Source organism: Callorhinus ursinus, unplaced genomic scaffold (genome assembly GCF_003265705.2).
Source record: "Callorhinus ursinus isolate GAN/ISIS: 27379988/994484 unplaced genomic scaffold, GSC_fseal_2.0 scaffold10, whole genome shotgun sequence".
NCBI lineage: Eukaryota > Metazoa > Chordata > Mammalia > Carnivora > Otariidae > Callorhinus > Callorhinus ursinus.
The window spans coordinates 25,276,497-25,295,912 of record NW_027397072.1 but is presented as its reverse complement, the minus strand read 5'-3'; the positions used below and the strand labels follow the sequence as shown (position 1 = coordinate 25,295,912).

Sequence of the window (19,416 nt, the reverse complement as noted above, 5' to 3'; positions counted from 1 at the left end):
CCAGAATGCCTTGTACCCAGACACCTGCAACGTTTTCTGCTTTGTTCAGTTAGTCTCTACTTACACAGAAATTAAGGGACTTCTTTTAACCACCTTACATAAAAGAGTACTCTGCCCTATCTACTCCTCTCCCTGTCCTTATCTTGCTTTATTTCTCTGCACAACATTTATGAATACTTGACGTATTTTGTTAACCGACTGGTTTTTTTATTCTGTCTTTCCTCATAGAATGTAAGCTTCATGAAAGTAGGGGCTTTGTATTGTATATAAAGCTCCAGGGCACTCATTTATTAAATGGAGTTTTATGTAAAAGAGTGTTTAATTACATGTAATATTATAATTGTTAAAAACTAGAAAAGCTTTCTTTTCCAAATCATGGAAACAGAACTCAAAATTACAGTATACCAATTGTTATGATTATGTATCAAACTGGCCTAGCCAGAGTACCCAGATAGTTGGTCAAACATTATTCTAGATGTTTTGTGAAGGTATTTTTCAATGAGATTATTTATATCAGAAGACTTTATATAAACAGATTACTCTCCATAATGTGAGTGAGCCATATCTGATCACTTGAAGGCTTTAATAAAAAAAAGACTAACCTCCTCAAGCAAGAAAGAATTCTGTCAGCAGACTGCCTCTGGACTTGAACTGCAACTCTTCCCTGGGTCTCCAGCCTGCTAACTTACCCTGCAGATTTTTGACTTGCCAAGCCTCCACAATCATGTGAGCCAACTCCTTAAAATAAATCCCCAACTCCCATCTCATTTTCTCTCAAGCTCAATCTCCACACACACGCACACACATCTCAGTGGCTCTGTTTTTCTGGACAACCCTACTTAATAAACCAATATAATATAAAACTGCCCAACCTTTGAAACACATGTTTTCAAAGAATAAATAATGATAAGAGAGATAATATAACATTAAGTGCGAAGAAATGTGTAACTCCATTTTTACAATTGTTTAAAACTGTGTTTATGCACATATATTTGTGTGTGCGTGCACGTGTGCATCTGTAACCAAATAATCCAAAAGCAATGGACCAAAATTACACTAGTGTTTGTTTATGGGCAGTGGGATTATAGCAACTTTTGTGCTCTATGTTTCTAAATTTCCCAAGTTCACATATATGATTTCCATAGGCAAAAAAAAAAAGTTATAACCAACAATAGCATATGAAGAGAAAATATATGTAAAGTTATATTTAGGGGCACCTGGGTGGTTTGGTCGTTAAGTGTCTGCCTTCAGCTCAGGTCATGATCCCAGGGTCTTGGGATCAAGACCCACATGGGGCTCCCTGCTCAGCAGGAAGCCTGCTTCTCCCTCTCCCACTCCCCCTGCTTGTGTTCCCTCTCTCGCTGTCTCTCTGTCAAAAAATAAAATGTTTAAAAATAAAAAAATAGTTATATTTAAACACACTAATTTGAAAATGTGTAAGCAGGTTGGACTCAGAACTTAAAGAGGGTTATAGAACATTCCCCTTGGGCTTAAAAATCCCAAGTTTCAAGTTAACTGTGGTAACTAAAAAGACCCTTGAATTAACACTTTTTCAAAGATGATCATTTATCCCAGATCAAAACTACCTGTATAATCCTGTTTAAAAAAACAAAAACCTTTTGAAGGCTTCAGGATCTCTTTTCTCTATCTGGCAAATACTCTAGCTTTTGAAAGTTGGCTTTAAAATGTAAATACCATTTTAACTTAAAAAATATGCAACTACATCATGTAATGGTGAGTACTCTGGACCCTGAAAATATGCCACTAGATGTTAAGTTCATCACATAAAAAAGACACTTGAGAAAAAAAATACAGACTGAAAAAAGTTTTAAATATATATTTCATAGGCTCTGAAGATCTAATGTATAAACATTTTAACACTAAGATACCATAAAGTAGCAGCAATCCCAGAGCTTTTTTTCCATTAGCTTTTAATTACTAAATAACTTCCAAAGTTGCCATTCTTTAGTGTCTGCTTTGACATTCACAAATATCAATTTATCATCTCAGTAAATTACTTTCTATAATACAGCTAGTATTTCAACACCCAAATTTAAGTATTATACATTCTTAAGTAATATAAGATTTAAATACGGCTGTCTGTCCATCAGAACTTCCTAATGATAGTGTAGCTCTGGGAATCAATTTACAGTCTATATTTTTAAGCTTAAACAATATGCAGCCAATATTATCCTCAGCTTTATCCTCTATGATCCAACTACTTTTAGAATCTTCACTATAAAAATCAAACCTAAATAGTAAGCATATATTTTAGTACATAATACTATTCAATAAAACTTGTCATGGTTCATTTAGTTCAGTTCCATCTGTAACGGGTAAGTCAAAGAGCTCTTCCTTGGTATCAATGGTAAATGTTTCCCAAAATACCTGAATTTCCCTCAGCACAGTATGGCTTAGCTACCCATTCACTTAAATAATTGTGTAGTTTGTATTTTTCATCTTGAACTCTTTGTAGGTACTGGGTTCCATGATTTCTTATGTCCACAAAGTGAACTAGTATGTTCTCCCCTCTGAAGCTCTGAGGGTTGTCCTTCTCAGTAGCTCTCAGTTGCCTCCAACTAGTATTGAGGATTTGGAAGATAAGTTCATGTTCTAGCCCTCCACACTATGTGATTTTTAGACTTCAGTTCTACCCTTCTTCAGTCTGTCTTCTCTTGTACAGCAGACCTTTATCTACCGGATCCTTCTCAAATTCTGCTGTATCTTTCTTGAAGTAACCAGGGAATTAGCAGTTTTAAAATTTTGCTCTTTTGAGTTGGATTCCACAGAACTGCTTCCTGTCCAAGCTTATCCCTCCCTGCCAATATTCAACCACGACACTTCTTCAATCTGTCTTAAATCCCAGACTGCAATAGGCAGCTTCATCTGCAAAAATGACCTGTGCTTTAAAAAAGTGTGAGAATCACTGATTTAGTAAGGAAAAAAGACTGTATTTCATTTTTAATCTTTTAAAGAATTCCTTGAGATCCACTGGCATTCTTGGCCTCCGTATGTAGTTTAGTATCTGGGAAGACAGAAAAGTTCTAAATATGTCCTCCTGTGTCCCCCTCCACAACTCAGTGGTGGCTGAATTTTCTTGAGGACAGGACAAAGCTTATCCTGTTTAATTAGGGATAAGGCTTTAAAATACCCAGAGAAAGGCAACATATCAACTTAAAACAACAATAAATGAAACTGGTTACTATCATATCCTTTTCTTATAAAAAAAAAAAGTTGAGAAAAAGGGGCCTAATGGATAAATATGTATCTTGAAAGAGGACAGAGAATATACAGAACAGGAAGGGGATTTTAAAATTAGGTTTTCTTATTCTTAAGATTTCACTGGCTATGTGGGGGTTTTTATTTTGTGATTCCATAAAAATTATTTAAAAGTTATATAAAAATAAAAGGCTGATATTTAAAATATATAATGCAACTTAAAATATAAAGCTCTAGGATGGCAAGTATGAATAATAATGACTTCTTGGGGTTGCCCATCACAAATTCTATGGTCTGGAAACCAGGAATTCTAGGTTCTGATGTGCTACGGATTTACTAAGTGAATGACCATAGTGGTGGGCCATTAATCTTACCGGTGTTCAGTTATTTCATCTTAAGAATAGAAGTTTAGGCTAAGTGATTTCTAAATTCCTTCAGGTTTTAAAATTTTGTGATTCAATCCCAGGCTACCTACCTGTGAGATCGGTTCCTTCTGGGAATATGAGGAGCTGAAGTGGTTCACGGATATCACAAAAATAATCAATAATGTCTTCAAAATGGCTCTGGTCATCCTTCCATTTCCTATGAATGAAGATATAGGCAGCAGCCTGCATGGCCCAACCTAGAATCAATTTAACAAGCATTTACATACAATTGTATTGCTAATATCCACAATTTTTTATCATGAATTATTTACTATCCTAATAAGCATCTCATGATATACCTTGAATTCAGCACTGATCTTAGGTTAAGTAACGCATATACCGGAGAATATTCTTAAAGGAGTTTGCTAAGTTCATGGGTTTGCAAAATTCTCAAAAACCTCTTTTCACAAGTCAAACCTAGCTATTAAAACAGCAAGGGAAAAAACTTCCCTAATATTTATCAGTAACTCCTCCAAAGTTTTAATAATCCTAACCAGACATTTTAAACAAGCTATCTACAACAGATATACAACATGTTATCAGCTTACAGAACAGTAAGCAAGGGATTGTTTTCAAGTCATGTACAACAAGCATTCCCTTCAGTATTTCCCCCTTCTGTACCACTCAATCTCTAAATTCAACTATTTTCAAAGCTAGCCACTTTAGATTTTATTTAAAAGGGAAAAGGTGTAATGGGTACTAAACACATTAACCAGAATATATACTGTGATCACATTTCCTTTATATTTAGGGCAAATCAACCGTGCTACTGAAGGAGGTAGCTTTAGATGAGCCATGTTTTACCTAACCAGGCATCCCTCCATGGCCAAAAATGACTAGAACTACCATGGTAAAGTAGACTCAGCCAATCTATAGTCTGTTCAATAGTCTATAAAGCATGAAACACTTGGCCCAAACACAGAAACTACCATGGCCAATCAAATGTTCTGTCAGAAATTTTACCTGGGACTATGGAGAAAATACGCCAGCAATATAAAGGTAAATAGATAGACAGAACAGCAGATAATATAACAGCAGCAGTTCAGGGAAGATAAAAAATGACACATTGTAGTAAAGATTTAAAATCTTGCTGCTGAGATGCCTCTAACTGATTTTAATCTGGAACAGAAGACATTTCTAGTCTCCACAAATGCTGGCTAGTATATGGATCCACCTCTTGGATAGCCACAGGAGTCCATCTCCCTTACGGCCACGTGTATCTTTACAATATACTTCCACTATTTCAACTAGAGGGAATAAGTGCTAGCTCCTTGCAAACAATGAACACAGCTAAAACAATAGCTATCATTTGGTAAATACAATGGCACCCTGGGAATATATAAAATTATCATTAAATCATTTGTTAATGACTTAAAAACTTTTAAGACTATTTGGTTTGAGTAAGTCCAAACTAGAATACTGTAGTCTACAAGTTTAAATGAACATACACTCAACAAAAAATCCACTTCAGTATAGGTCTTGCTCCTATATACCTAAGTACTACTCACCCACTGTACTGTCAGTCATATCCATCAGTGCTAGACTTGATCCCATACTTGGCCTTCCTACCTGTCTCTTCTCCTTCACCTGAGGACACCTAGGCCCACGGTGTAGTGTTTGTAGGCAGGGTAGCTCTGGAGTGAGACTGCCTGGGTTAGAATCATACCTCTGCCACAAAAGAGCTGTTCAGTCTTAGTCCCTCACTGACCCCAAATGTAAAAATGAGCATAATGCTGTGATAGTATTTACCTGATAGGGATTGTTGTAAGAAATAAGACTGCTTAGCACAAAGTGTCAATAAATAATAACTATTATGGTTACTGAGATTAAGAAGTTATAATAATACTTCAAGGAACATAAAAATGTAATGAAAAAAGTTCCCATTCACAACAGCAAAACAAAAATGTACAAAAGTAAAAATAACCTGTAGGAGCCACATGAAGACAACTACAGAATTGGGAGGAAATAGTGAAAAACACAATGTTTCTGAACTTTGACCCACATACCAATGATGTCCAAATTTACAATTTATTAGTTTCATGTAATTACAATCAAAATTCCAATGGCATGATGGTGTGTGAGAATTTGGCTATCTGATTCTAAAAATTATCTGTAATAATAAAGAAGTGAAAATATACAAGATAATTTTGAAATAGAAGTAGGAAAGACTCACACCATTAAACATTAAACGTATTATAAAGCAATGATGATTAAACCAGAACAATGCATCTACAAAAATAGACAAATGGAAAAGAATGTAAGACCTAGAAAAAAAGCCCTTGAATACGTTAAAAATGTGGCATATGATAATGACACAATTTCATATCAGAAGGTAAAACATGAGTTGGGGTTTTCTTTTTTAAACATTTTTTTAAAGATTTATTTATTTGAGACAGAGAAGGAAAGAATCCCAAGCAGACTCCCCGATGACTGTGAAGCCTAGCATGGGGCTCAGTTCCACGACCTTAAAATCATGACCTGAGCCAAAATCAAGACTCAGACACTTAAGTGACTGAGCCACTCAGGTGCCCCTTTTTTTAAACATTTTTATTGAAATATAACTTACAGTAAAATATGCAGATATTAAATGTGTAGGTGTAGAGCTTGATGCTATGTGGCCACCATCCAGATTAAGGTGTTGAACATTTCCAGCATCCCAGAATATTCCCATTTGCCCCCCCCTGCCAGTCAGTTACCACCTCTGGTGCCCCCTCCCCTCCAAGGAAACCATTATTTTAACTTTTCACCATAAAGTATATAAATGAAATCACACGGTAGGTATTCTTTCATCTTTGGCTCCTTTTGCTCAATTTTGGGTCCATGAGATTCATCCATGTAGTTATAGGTAGCAGTATTTTCTTTTTGCTGTACAACAGTCAATTAGATGAATATACCACAACTTATTTATACTCTTGATTGAGAGATTTCTTAGCTATTAGGCATAAAGTTAATATGGGTATTCTGTCTTTTGTTGAACATAAGCACGCAGTTCTCTTAAGTGAATACTCGGGAGTGAAGCGGCTACAGCACAGGATTTATATACGCCCAGCCTTAGTACAGTTTTTGTTTTTGTTTTTTTTGAAGTGATTATACCAATTGACACCCCCAAAGGCAACGGATGAGTTTCTAAACTGATCTATCTATGCCTTGCCAACACTAGGTCTTATGGGTCCTTTTAATTTTAGCCATTTTCTTTAAAGATTTTATTTATTCATTTGACAGAGAGAGAGAGAGCACAAGCAGGGGGAGCAGCAGGCAGAGGGAGAGGGAGAAGCAGGCTCCCCGCAGGGAGCCCGATGCGGGGCTCAATCCTGGGACCCCGGGATCATGACCTGAGCCTCAGGTAGATGCTTAACCAGTGGGAGCCACCCAGGCGCCCCAATTTTAGCCTTTCTAATCCACGTATAATAGTGTCAGTTTGCCTTTCTCTTATGATTAATAATGCTGACTGAGAACCTTTTCATATGCAAAACAGCCATTGATGTCTTTTTTGTGAAGCGCCTCTCCAAACTTTCTGCACACACAGATACAGAAAATATATATAATTCTAGGTTTCAAAGACATAATATGCCGAATATCATCTCTCGGTCTGTAGCTTGCATTTTCTCTCCCTTAATACTGTCTTGCTATGAACCTAACATCTAATACTAATTAGGCTTAATTTACAAGTCTTGTCCTTGTGGCTGGTGCTTTTCGTGTCTTGCTTAAGAAATTTTTGCCTCGGTACGCCTGGGTGGCTCAGTCTGTTAAGCATCTGCGTTCAGCTCAGGTCATGATCCCGGGGTCCTGGGATTGAGTCCCGCATCGGGCTCCTTGCTCAGAGGGGAGCCTGCTTCTCCCTCTGCCTGCAGCTCCCCCTGCTTGTGCTCATGTTCTTTCTGACAAATAAAATCTTAAAAAAAAAAAAAAAAATTTGCCTACTCCAAAGTTTCTAAGATACTATTCCATGTATTCTTCTAGAAGCTTTACTGTTTTAACTTTTACATTTGGCTTATAACCCATCTAAAAATAATTTTTGTATATCGTGTGAGGTAGAGGTTAAAGATCCTTGTTTGCCATATGGATATTCAATTACCAAGTATTGAAAGGACCATGAGATCACTAATTTAAATAATAAAATATTTAAAAAACATTACACAATAAACGAAAACATACTGCTGTTAAAAAATGTCAATACAAGACTATGTAGAGTCAAACAAGAAAATACTCCATGTCCTTCAACCCCAGGTCCAACAATCGTAACTTCTGTTTTGTTGAACCACGGTTAATGGTTTGATGTGAATTGTTCCACATTTTAAAAAAATCATTACATACATGATTGGTATTTAAAAAAAAAACTTAAAATCATACCTTGTATACTGTTTTGTGATTTGCTTTTTTCATTTATCATATATACATATGGATCTACTTGATCTTTTGATACCTGCATTGTATTCTCTACTAGTGCTTCTCAAAGCAGCTTTAATTTCTAAACCATTATTGACTAACAGTTTTGTAAAATGCAATAAAATGAATTACTAGAACTAGAATCACACACTTGGAGGTTACAACAATGTCACAACATTCTAAAAGTTTCCAAGTACTCTTCTTCCCTTCTCTCTCATCTCAAGGCGGTCGTGTTGGGTTTGCTAATTGGCACTGTTACAGGAATGATACTTCAAGTAGCACGGTTCCGTAGAGTTCTACCATGACCTATTATCATTTAGGATGTACCCAATCTGAGAATCTGCCTTTACTGGAAAGGTTTACTCCATTCACATTTTTTAGGGGAACTGTTGTTTCTTTTACTGACATCATCGTTTATGTTTCGTGTTTGTTAGACTTCATGATTTCTGCCCACCTTTGTCCCCTTTTCTGCCTTTAGTTGAAGTTATTTTCTCCGCCCCCTTCCCTTGTTCTCTGATGCAGAGGTCAACAAACTATGGACCAAACCCAGCTCACTGTCTTTGAATGGCCCGCAAGTCAAGAATATTTTACAATTTATGAAAACTATATGAAATTCAAATTTCATGTTTATGAACAAAGTTTGATCGGAGCTCAGCCACACGTACTTGCTTACAGAGAGGTCTATGGCTGCTTCCGTGCTGCAGCGGCAGAGGGGCACGGGCTGCCCCCAGAGCCTAAAGTATTTGCTACCTACCCCTTTATCAAGTAGTTTGCTAACTCCTACCCCAGTGGTTTGGAAATTATATACCCTGTTTTGTTCTTTTAATGGTCATCCTTAAAATTTTTTTCAACTTTCCATTTTTAACATTTAAACTTCTATAATTGTATCAACATTGAGTTAAACAATAATCCTCCCCCCCAAAAAAACTATGCTTTCCTCTTGTGCTTTTTCAAAATCTGTATAAATCATCCAATAGTTCCCCAAAGTTGCTGTTATTATTAATACATTCCTTATGCCTCACAGAAACAATTTTAATTGCTTAGACTTGACTCTAAGTTCAAGGGCTTCCTTATCACTGTTTCTTTTATCTTGTGTCCTTCTGTTAGTTCTCCTGAAGGAATTCCTTTCAAAACATGTTTGAGTCTTCACATTCCTAAAATGTATTTATTTGTTCTCAATTTTTTGGAGGCTAGTTTGGCTAAAAACAAAACTTAAAATTCCAATTTTCCCTTGAGAATTTCAAAGCTATTTTTCCACGGTCTTCCATCATATAATATGGCTGCTAAGACATCTGACATCAATCTGATCTGTGTAGATAACCTAATCTTTTTTCCCCTCTGGAAGCTTTCATGGTTTACTCTTGGTTTCATGGAATGTTCCCCGTGTGAGTCTTGGTATGGGATTCTTTTTGTTAATTCTGCTCAGCAGTTGCTACATTCTTCCAATATGAGTCCTTCTCTAACACTGGGGATATTCCTTCAGTTAGTTAAGAAAATACAGTGTCCTCTTCATTCTCTCTAACTTTCTATCTGGAACTTACGTTAGCTAGCTAGCTGTTTACTTCTGGACCTGTCCTCTCATATTTTTCATCTCCTTTCAACTGACATTGTGCTCAAGGAAAATCCACTGGTTTGATCATCCACCTTACTAATCTGACTCTCAGTCTGGTCTACGAACAGTTTATTTCAGCAATCGTCTCTTTAATTTTTAGGATTTACAATTGGTTTTTTTTTTAAGATTTATTTATTTCAGAGACAGAGAGAGAGAAAGAGCGCACACAGTGTGAGGGGGGAGTGGCAGGAGAGAGAGAATCTCATGCAGACTCCCCGCTAAGTGCAGAGCCCAATGTGGGGCTCCATCTCACGACCCTGAGATCATGACCTGAGCCAAAATCAAGAGTCAGACATTCAACCAACTGAGCCACGCAGGCATCCCCAATTGGTTCTTTTTATAGCAGCCAACTGTTACGGACAAACAACAAAAAAATATAAGTTATGACAAATGCGAAGAGTAACAATTTCAATAAAAATGCTTACTGATGGTTGCTATGTGCCTGATACTATTCTAAGCATTTTTCATTAATTCAATGAATTCTCAAGACAACCTTATGAATTAGGTAAATTATCCTATTTTATGGATGAGGAAACTGAGGCACACTGAGCCTCAAAGAGCTAATCAGTGGTAAAACCCAGTTTCAGACACAAGCAGTTTGGCTGGCTCCAAAGTTGATGTTTTTAACCAGTGCACTAAATAGCCTCTCTGCAATATGTACTTGAATCTCTCTAAAAGTAGTAGGTAAACATAGTTTAAGTTCTCCTAGGGGAATTATGTATTCCTTGGAAGTTAGACTTTCCATTTTTTTATATTAGACTCTCTTTAAAGCAGTGCATTTTCCACAAATGTTAATTCTAGATTATCTTCATATGTATAAAGAATGTTCTAGACCGAACAATACTGACAGGTAGAAGGTATTTCTCCATTCCAAGTGAGAACATCTGTTGCTCCCCTGGGGGAAGGGAGCTACAGTAGCAAGACCTCTGGGGTTGTGCCGTGTAACTTTTTCAAATAGTCTGTATGTTTCAGAAATCGCAGAAAAGGAAATAAAATGGCTTCATCAGTCTAGCTCTTGGACCTCTCCTCTGAAGATGACTCTTCCCCTCTGTGCCTCTGTCTTCTCATATCCATTGATATATCACTTATGCTTCTGAATCTTTACTCCCTTGACCTTAAACATTTTTCTCTTCCTCATAAAAATCACAGGAACAAATTCACAGTGAATTTCTTTTTCCATGCCATTGCCATCAACGCACACTTTGTGTTTAAAGCAATATCCAGAGTTTTCTTAACATTCTGGAGATCTTCAAACATACATTTTTGTGACTTTTATTTCATACATCTATGGCTGGATAAATAACTGTGCAACCGATCCTGTCCTCTGAAATTCATCTGTATTACTTGTCTTTTTCAAACTTTTCCATTCGAGGGCATTCCATCTATCACCTGAATTTCTCAGACAAGGGCTGGGCATCTGGCAGGTTTATAAAGGCAGATTCTGCGGATGCTGGCATGGCTCTGTTACCACTGTCTTCTTTCTAAAACCCCACTGAAGGTACAGACAGCAGTAATCTCTGAGCATACTGTATTGTTGAAAACTACTGCATAATTTTAGAACCTGGTTTTTCTTGGCTTAAATTCTCTTTTACCGAGTTCTTGAGTTCTCTAAAAAGAAAAAAAAAACCTAATTGTATTTTTGACATTATACATTCTTTCTAATAAAAAAAAAAAAGTAAGCTCTGGGGTGCTTGGGTGGCTCAGTCGGTTAAGCGTCTGCCTTTGGGTTAGGTCATGATCCCAGGGTCCTGGGATTGAGCCCCATGTTGGGCTCCCTGCTGAGCAGGGAGCCTGCTTCTCCCTCTCTCTGCCCTCCCCCCTGCTTGGCTCTCTTGCTCTCTCATAATAAATAAAATCTTTAAAAAAAAAAAAAAAAAAAAACCTCGGGGGCACCTGAGTGGTATAGTTGGTTAAGAGTCTGACTCTTGGTTTAGGCTCAGGTCTGCTCTCAGGGTCATGAGATCAAGCCCTGTGGTGGGGTCTGCGCTCAGCGAGGAGTCTATTTGGGTTTCTCTCTTCCTCTCCTTCTACCTCCTCCCCCCACCAAATAAATAAAATCTTAAAAAAAAAAAAAAAAACTCTTCACACAATTTTTTTCCTTTTATCCTTTTAGTGTAAATGTGTATCGTTAAGGGAATCATAAAAATATCTGTACTACTCACCTAGTGCCCTAAAAACTGGATTTCAAAGATAAATTGATCTGATGTATCACTGTTGTCCATATATTCATTAATTTATTATGGTATCTACCATGGGACTATAAATGCAACACCAGAAACCAAATGCAACATGGCATAGACAAATTGTTCTCTTTATCTGCAATCCTGAATAGAGGGAATGGATGCAATCAAGGAAATGCTATCCATAGGCCTCTATTAAATGAGAATGAGTGATATAAACAGATGCAAATTTTTGTATAAACTTAAATCACAGCAATCATGAGCAAATACTGTATTTACTGAGGGTGTAGTTATGCATAACAATAATTTACATATAAATCCCAAACAAGTAGTTATTCCTCAAAATTTCAACCTCGGTCAGAGTGCTAAACACTACACAAAGTTAGGGAAGCTCTATCTCCTTTGAACTCAACATTTTATACTATGTAATGCTGTCTACATCCCTCTTCTAAGTTGATTAACTCCCAAGATAAAATCTACCTTCACTGCAAATTTCATACTCCACAAAGAGATTATCATACCTACCTACAGAGAGTAGAAAGTCCTGCTTGACACTGAAGAAATACCTAATTACTGATGGCTTTTGTTGCCAAGATAAGGCTCCTTGGTTATGATTTTTGGGTTCACACTATTGTGGAACTAAAATCTATCTTTCATACTGTGCAAGATTTGCCATTTATTGAATTTTCTAGATGAAATGCCATCTAAGAAATCCATTCCTATGGAAAATGAATTTCCAAGATAAGTACATTACTAGTTCTGTACACTGAGAGGACCGGTAGCAACTAGCATGTGGTAGGCAAAATAATGTCCCCCACAAAAGAGGTCTACATCCTAATTCCCAAAACTGAATATGTGACATGGCAAAAAAGAATCAGCTAAATTTAAGACAGAAGATTATCCCAGATTAGTCTACAGGGCCCAATGTAATCACAAGGGTCCTTAAAGGAGGAAAAGGGAAACAGAAAAAGACTCATCTTAAAGTGAGAGGGATTCAACTGGTCCTTGCTGGCTTTAAAGGTGGAGGAAGGAGGCCAAGAGCCAAGGACTGAGCATCCAACTGAAGCTGGAAAAGTCAAGGAAAGAGATTCTATTCAGAGCTTAGAGAAAGAAACCAGTCCTGCCAATGCCTTAATTTTAGCCCAATGGGCGCCACCTCAGACTTGTGACCTCCAGAACTGCAAGATGATAAATGTGTACTGTTTAAGCCACTCCAATAATGGTACAATCACTAATAGGAAACTACTACAGAGCACCATCAATGCCGAGATCTTAGTTTCTTTTTTAATTTTTTATTGTTATGTTAATCACCATACATTACATCATTAGTTTTTGATGTAGTGTTCCATGAGTCACTGTTTGTGCATAACACCCAGTGCTCCATGCAGAACGTGCCCTCTTTAATACCCATCACCAGGCTAACCCATCCCCCTACCCTCCTCCCCTCTAGAGCCCTCAATTTGTTTTTCAGAGTCCATCGAGATCTTAGTTTTTAATAGCATTCTTTAAGAAATGGAACTAGGATTCCTTAGAGAAATGCTGAGTCAAGGACTGAGGTAGGGAAAATAGAAGAATCTTGTACCACTAGAAAGTTAAAGGGGGGGGGAGATGGAGGCCCAAAAGGACATAGGAGCCAACCTACAAGACATCCCACTGGCCAAAGTCACACAATGTCAACAACAAAATAAATAATACTGAATTATAACTCAAAGAAAATAATATCAGCAAGTTAATACTGGCATAATTAAGTGAATAAATAAATGAGAAGGGACAAATCTTCTTTACAGAATTACAAATAAAATATGTAGATACGTCTCATTCTAGGAGGTAAAGCTTAGTGCCCCCTCCCCAGCCATTGTATGTGGGCTGTTGTTAGTGAATAAAAAATAATAAAAAGGAAAAATAGCAACTTTATAGTGGAGAAAGCTGGCAGGCACCACCTTAAACCAAATGATTACAGTTAACATCACCAGTGATAAGCCATGTTGATATCATGGATCTCCCTGATAAGATGAGAAGAGCACTGCATTTCTGTGGTGCTTTTCCCTAAAACCCATAAGCTCCATCTAATCATGAGAAAATATACAAACCAAATTGAAGAACATCCTATGAAATAGCCAACCAGTACTCTTCAAAAGCATCAAAAGAAGGAGACTGTCACAGAATGAAGACTAAGGAAACATGGTGACTAAAAGAAATTACAGGATCTTCAATTGGATCCTGGAACAGAAAAAGGGCATCTGAAATCTGAATGAGGTCCACAGTCAATCGTATTGTGCCCATGTTAATCTCTTGTTTTGACACATGTCCCATGGAATGTGGGTGAAGAAAATAGAAAAATTTTTTGTGCTATCTTTGCAAATTTTCTATAAATCTAAAATTATTCCATATGAAAAGGTATTTAAGAACCAACTATTTGTTGATCCAAACTTTTGCTTCATTTAAAAAGTGTATATATGTATATATAAATAAATAAATAAATAATGGCCACTTTGCATTCTAAACTCAAAGACCTTAATATTCTTAAGATTCACTTACTATACCATAATAGTTAAAGATTATCAGTAATAACATTTCTAAGATATAGTTTTGGCATCATTTTTATTGTGGAAGAACATTCTAATTCTTGGCTACATCATATGTCCCTGCCTGGTGTTCATTACACAATAGTATAACACTCAGAAATATCTGACTTCAAGCACAAGGGAAATATTTTCTGTATGATTTATGATAAGGAATAAACAAGGGAAAAAACAGGTTTTTCTTAACTCCCTTAATGATGACATATATAATAAATCTAACAGCCAATTCATTTTTTCCTTATTGCAAAGTTGCCTTTCTCTATAAAAAAAAAAAACAAAAAACAAACATTTCCAATTGAGGGATACCTCATTTAGCCACAAGTGAAAGGACAACTGAAGGCACTGGAGTCAAATTATCTATTGACATTAAGGTAAAAACAGAAACTATAGGGTCCACTGGGTCCATCTCTCCTATCTTTTTACCATTATTACAAAGTACCCTTTTCAAAGTTGGCTCAAACTGATCACTGAAAGATTTATTTTGTTTGTACTTCTCCACTAAATGCAAAACAGACACAAAACTCTAAAGCTCCCCCCAAATTCTTTTACTGCTCTCTCCTAAAAATCACTGTCATAAAAGCATTCTTTTCAGATAATTTTTAAAGCCTACTTATTAATTTAAGCAAAGGAATTCATTTTCAGTAGACCTAGGGGTACTAAAAGGTCTAAGAATCAAAATATGCTTCATAACTTACATTTGGGATGCCAAGCAGCCTGAAGCAATGCAATCAGACTGGGGTGTTAGAGACAGTGTACATCAATGGGATATCCAATTTAGGTAACCAATTTTTTTTATTAACTTCAGTAAGTGATTGAGTGGATGACCTTAAAGCCCAGAGCAATTTCTCTCACCCAAAGAAACTGTAAACTTCCAGACAGCACAGGGCTTGAGTTTTGTTGAGAAGTCAGCTAACAAATTCAAAAAAAACCCCTTCATTTAAATTACTTAGATCTCAATGCAATCCTAAAAAATTACTTAGTTCTCAGTGTAATCCTAGAAAGGAGTATAATCCTAGTATACTGACTGGCACATGATTTAACTGAGTTGAACCTTTGTTCCCAATGCGTTTCCCTCCCTCCCCAACAACAACAAAAGCATCAAAACTCATCTCAGCCAAGCAACTCCGGCAAGTGAAACTATAAAATCAACAATTATAAGAACTTATTTTGCAACTAGCAGAATTGCGAAGATGAAACTGATCTTCGCCTTGTATCTGAAAATACACAGATATGAATGTGGTATCTAGCCACAGAACTAAAATACGTTTAACATACTCTATTTCATTTGATGGTTTTTATAAAGATCTTGATTCATGATAAGCATTTAATAAAACTTACTGAATGAGTAAATCAATCATTGGGTACTTTTCTTTAAGAGCTTGGTGAAATGAGGAAAGCAAGTTTTTGGCTGTAAATAACAGAATACTAATCTGGAAGTCATATAAACAATCAGGATTTATGTTTCTCACATAAAATAAAGCTGGCCTCAAGACTGGTTCAGAGGCCAGGCTCTCACATTCTACTCCGCCATCCTCTTGGACACAAGACAGATGCAGCAGCTCCAAGTATGATGTGCTCTAACAGTAATGTCCCAAGTAGGAAAGGGGCAGCTCCAACCTCCCTTCATCAACTCTTGCCCTTTGATGAAGGAGGAAATTTTCCCCAGAGCCTCCTGACAGATTCTCTCCCTTTGGTCTCGAGATTGGCTATTAGGAGGCAGAGAAAGCCAGTATCAGGTACTTTTATCCTGTCACGGGATATGTAGATAAAAAACAATTCACTGTCAAAATTAGTGAAACATCATCTCTGGCCTTTAGGTGTTTAGTAATAAATGCAACAATACAGGGAAGAAGGTCGATGCTGTGAAATCTTTTATCATTTAGATATAACAGGAAGCCAGACACTAATCAATTTCTGTGGCTAAGCCACAAGGAAGTTTGCTATGAGAGTACCAGCTACAGTATAGTTATTAAGTGCTAGGGATCCTTGACTAGAAGCGTCCTTTGAAGACAAGGTCACAGAGGGAGCTTCAAATATGCTCACTGAAGAGATTTCTTCCAGGAAGGCCCAAGCAGTTGTTAGCCCAGATGATGAGCACACTTATCTAATATAGGTAATAAAACTGATGTCTTGGTTGTACCAAAGAAACTAGTGGGACTGGAGTGTTAGTGATACCAAGTCTTGTGAGAGACTTATTCCTCTTCTGAGTCATGAAGCAACATTAATAATTTTGTTAAGTATAGTTGACACACATTGTTACATGAGTTTCACAGTGACTTGACAATTCTGTTATGCTGTGCTCACCGCAAGTGTAGCTACCACCTGTCACCGTACAGTGCTATTACAATACAACTGACTATTTTACCAATGCTATACTTTTCATCCCTGTGACTTACTCATTCCGTAATGGGAAACCTACACCTCCCACTCCCCTTCCCCATTTTTACCATTTAGTATGATGTTAGCTGTGGGTTTTTCACATATGGCCTTTATTAGTTGACCTCTAACCTACATCGTTCAGAGTTTTTATCGTGAACGGATGTTTAATTTTGTCAAGTGCTTTTTCTGCATCTATTGAGATGATTGTATGATTTTTATCCTTCATTTTGTTAATGTAGTGTATCACATTGATTGATTTGTGGAGACTGAACCATCCTTGCATCCCTGGAATAAATCTGACTTGATCATGGCAAATGATACTTTCGATATATAGCATGAAATTGGTAAAATAGAGTCCAGCAAACTGGATGAAGTCAAAGACTTTCATGGCTTAAAGATGATTTTAGTTTTAGAGAATGTCAAATTAAAGTAGGAGGAAGCTGGGTAAGAGAGAAGAATTTTCCCTCTCTTAGGAGATAAAGTTTGGTATTAATAAACTATAAATATCTCAGTAGGAAAATACCCATTCTTTGTGCTTAATATAGAATAGTTATAAAAGCTAAGGTGACAACAATTTAGTAATTCTTAAAACTACAGGAGCAACATCTTTTTCAACAAAATATACTTTACTAATCCTTAAAATACATTAATGAAAAACTTGACCACATAAAATGATTATCTTTGCATCAATACAAAGGTGTTGCAGCACCTCCATGTTTACTAGTAAGGTACGCTATAATTATTGTTGCTATAGTGCACTGGCGAGGTGTACAATAGATTTTAACTGACTGTTTTTATTCAGGATCTTCAAAAACAGAAATGCTTTTATAACACCAAGGACATTTAAAATAAAATTGCAGTTAAAAAAAGAAAGTAAACAAAATAATTTAATTAAATTGCAGTTATTTCTGTAAATCAAATCGAGCAAAAAATATTTAATGTTTTAGCAAACTGATTAATATTCTGGGAGCCGAACTTATGAGTCCCCTCCTACTCAGTTTCAATTATTCTGTTAAAGCAGACCCCCACAGGAGCTTCAGACATACACTCACAGTCTCCGCACGCCTTTAACAAACCGAATGCGTAAAAGCATTCATCAGAGGCTAACCCGTCACTTCTACTTCTCCCTGATCTCATTCTGAACAATCACATTTCACAATTTTACATATTTCCTAAAAGTCTGTCACAATTTGTGATTTTCCCAGTTTTCACCATTCTATTATGCTGCAGTTTTGGAATTAACGAATTGTATGACAATTTACTTTGAAACTAATGTCAGGTCAGGAAGATTTTAAATTTAATACACAACATGGCCACTTGTTAAATCACTATCTCTTTAATAGTTATTCCTCTTTATACTTTGGAAAGACCTCAAACTCTTATGCCACTCAAGTATAATTAATAACCCAGAAAAATCAAGAAGTCATGAGTTGTGTGGGCACAAATGGAACAAAAAGTCCATTTGCCTGGTGATTCTGTACCAGGCAAAAGGACTTTTTATGACATCTTCTGGTTAATATTTCATTAATTGTTAGTGGTTACAAAGTTGGCTAAAAATAAAAACCTTTGGATATACCACCGTTACAAACCGCTGAAATCTAACTACAGGACTTTTTTTTTTTTTTGGTTAAAATTTAATTTCTTATATCTTAGCAAACTCTAAACTCTTTAGTTAACTTTACCAAAGCTCTTTATAATCTGACCTGGAATCTAAACACTGTTACTGATTTCTTTCCTAGCCTGTTACATTAGTCTATTACTTTTGGACTCTAGGAAAAGAACTTCCAAATTCCAAACTCTCATTCATTCTCCAACCTAGCACCACAGATATAAAATATCGTTTTTCTTTAGTCATCTGCAAATGAACTAAATAGACCAGAAAATTCTAAACATCTGGCAAGCAAACATTTATTTTAGAAATAATAATTATAAAGAGCAATATTAAATACTCCCTGAAGTCATGCCCAACTGTTAACAAGCTAAGTCTAGCACAGTCTGAAGCAGGAGATAGGTGACCACTAAGATGTTTCCATTCTTTTCCCTTTCTTTTATTTCCTCCTGCAAACTCCAGCTTTAATACTCTCATTTGCAAACTGCTCTGTTGGGGGTTTGGTTTGTATTTTGTGTTTTGTTTTGGTTTCTTGCTGCCTACATTTTTGCCTTGCGTAATTTTCTTTGCACTTCTTTACAGGTTCTAAAATCTTTTTTCTCTAATCCAAAATCAGTTGTCATTAAATTTTGCATTTTCATGAAATCTCATCAAGTCTACAAATTTTTAAGAGCTAACAATGTGAAAGACCCTCTATAAGGAGCTTATAACTCATGTGGGGGGAAAATGTACAAATGGAAAAGCTAAGAAGAAATACTTAAATAGGAACTCATGACAAGAGAAGAGAAAGGTTTGTGATGATAAAAATGACTATACCAGTGTAGAGTAGGAGGAAATAAAGGTTAGGTGGTGGGAGAACTGGTCTCTGAGACACTGGAAAAATGAGAGGTCTAACATGGACCTCTATACGGCAAGAGGTGGAAGGGTCGATGTTCTGAATGGAACTACAAAAGTAACAAGCAGCAGCAAATAACACTCTACTGGAGCTTAATCCTCATAACTACCCAATAAAGCAGTACTACTT

At 36.4% G+C, this 19,416-nt stretch overlaps 1 protein-coding gene across 6 annotated transcripts in view; it reads right to left on the bottom strand.

Annotated features, from left to right (window-relative positions):
* The window catches only part of LCLAT1 (lysocardiolipin acyltransferase 1), a 189,504-nt gene that overhangs the window by 75,457 nt on the left and 94,631 nt on the right, over positions 1–19,416 (bottom strand). For all 6 annotated transcript variants that reach the window (XM_073897221.1, XM_073897226.1, XM_073897225.1 and 3 more), the window contains one exon: positions 3,695–3,841. In XM_073897221.1, coding sequence (XP_073753322.1) covers positions 3,695–3,841 — 147 coding nt within the window. The remainder of the gene's footprint in view (positions 1–3,694; positions 3,842–19,416) is intronic.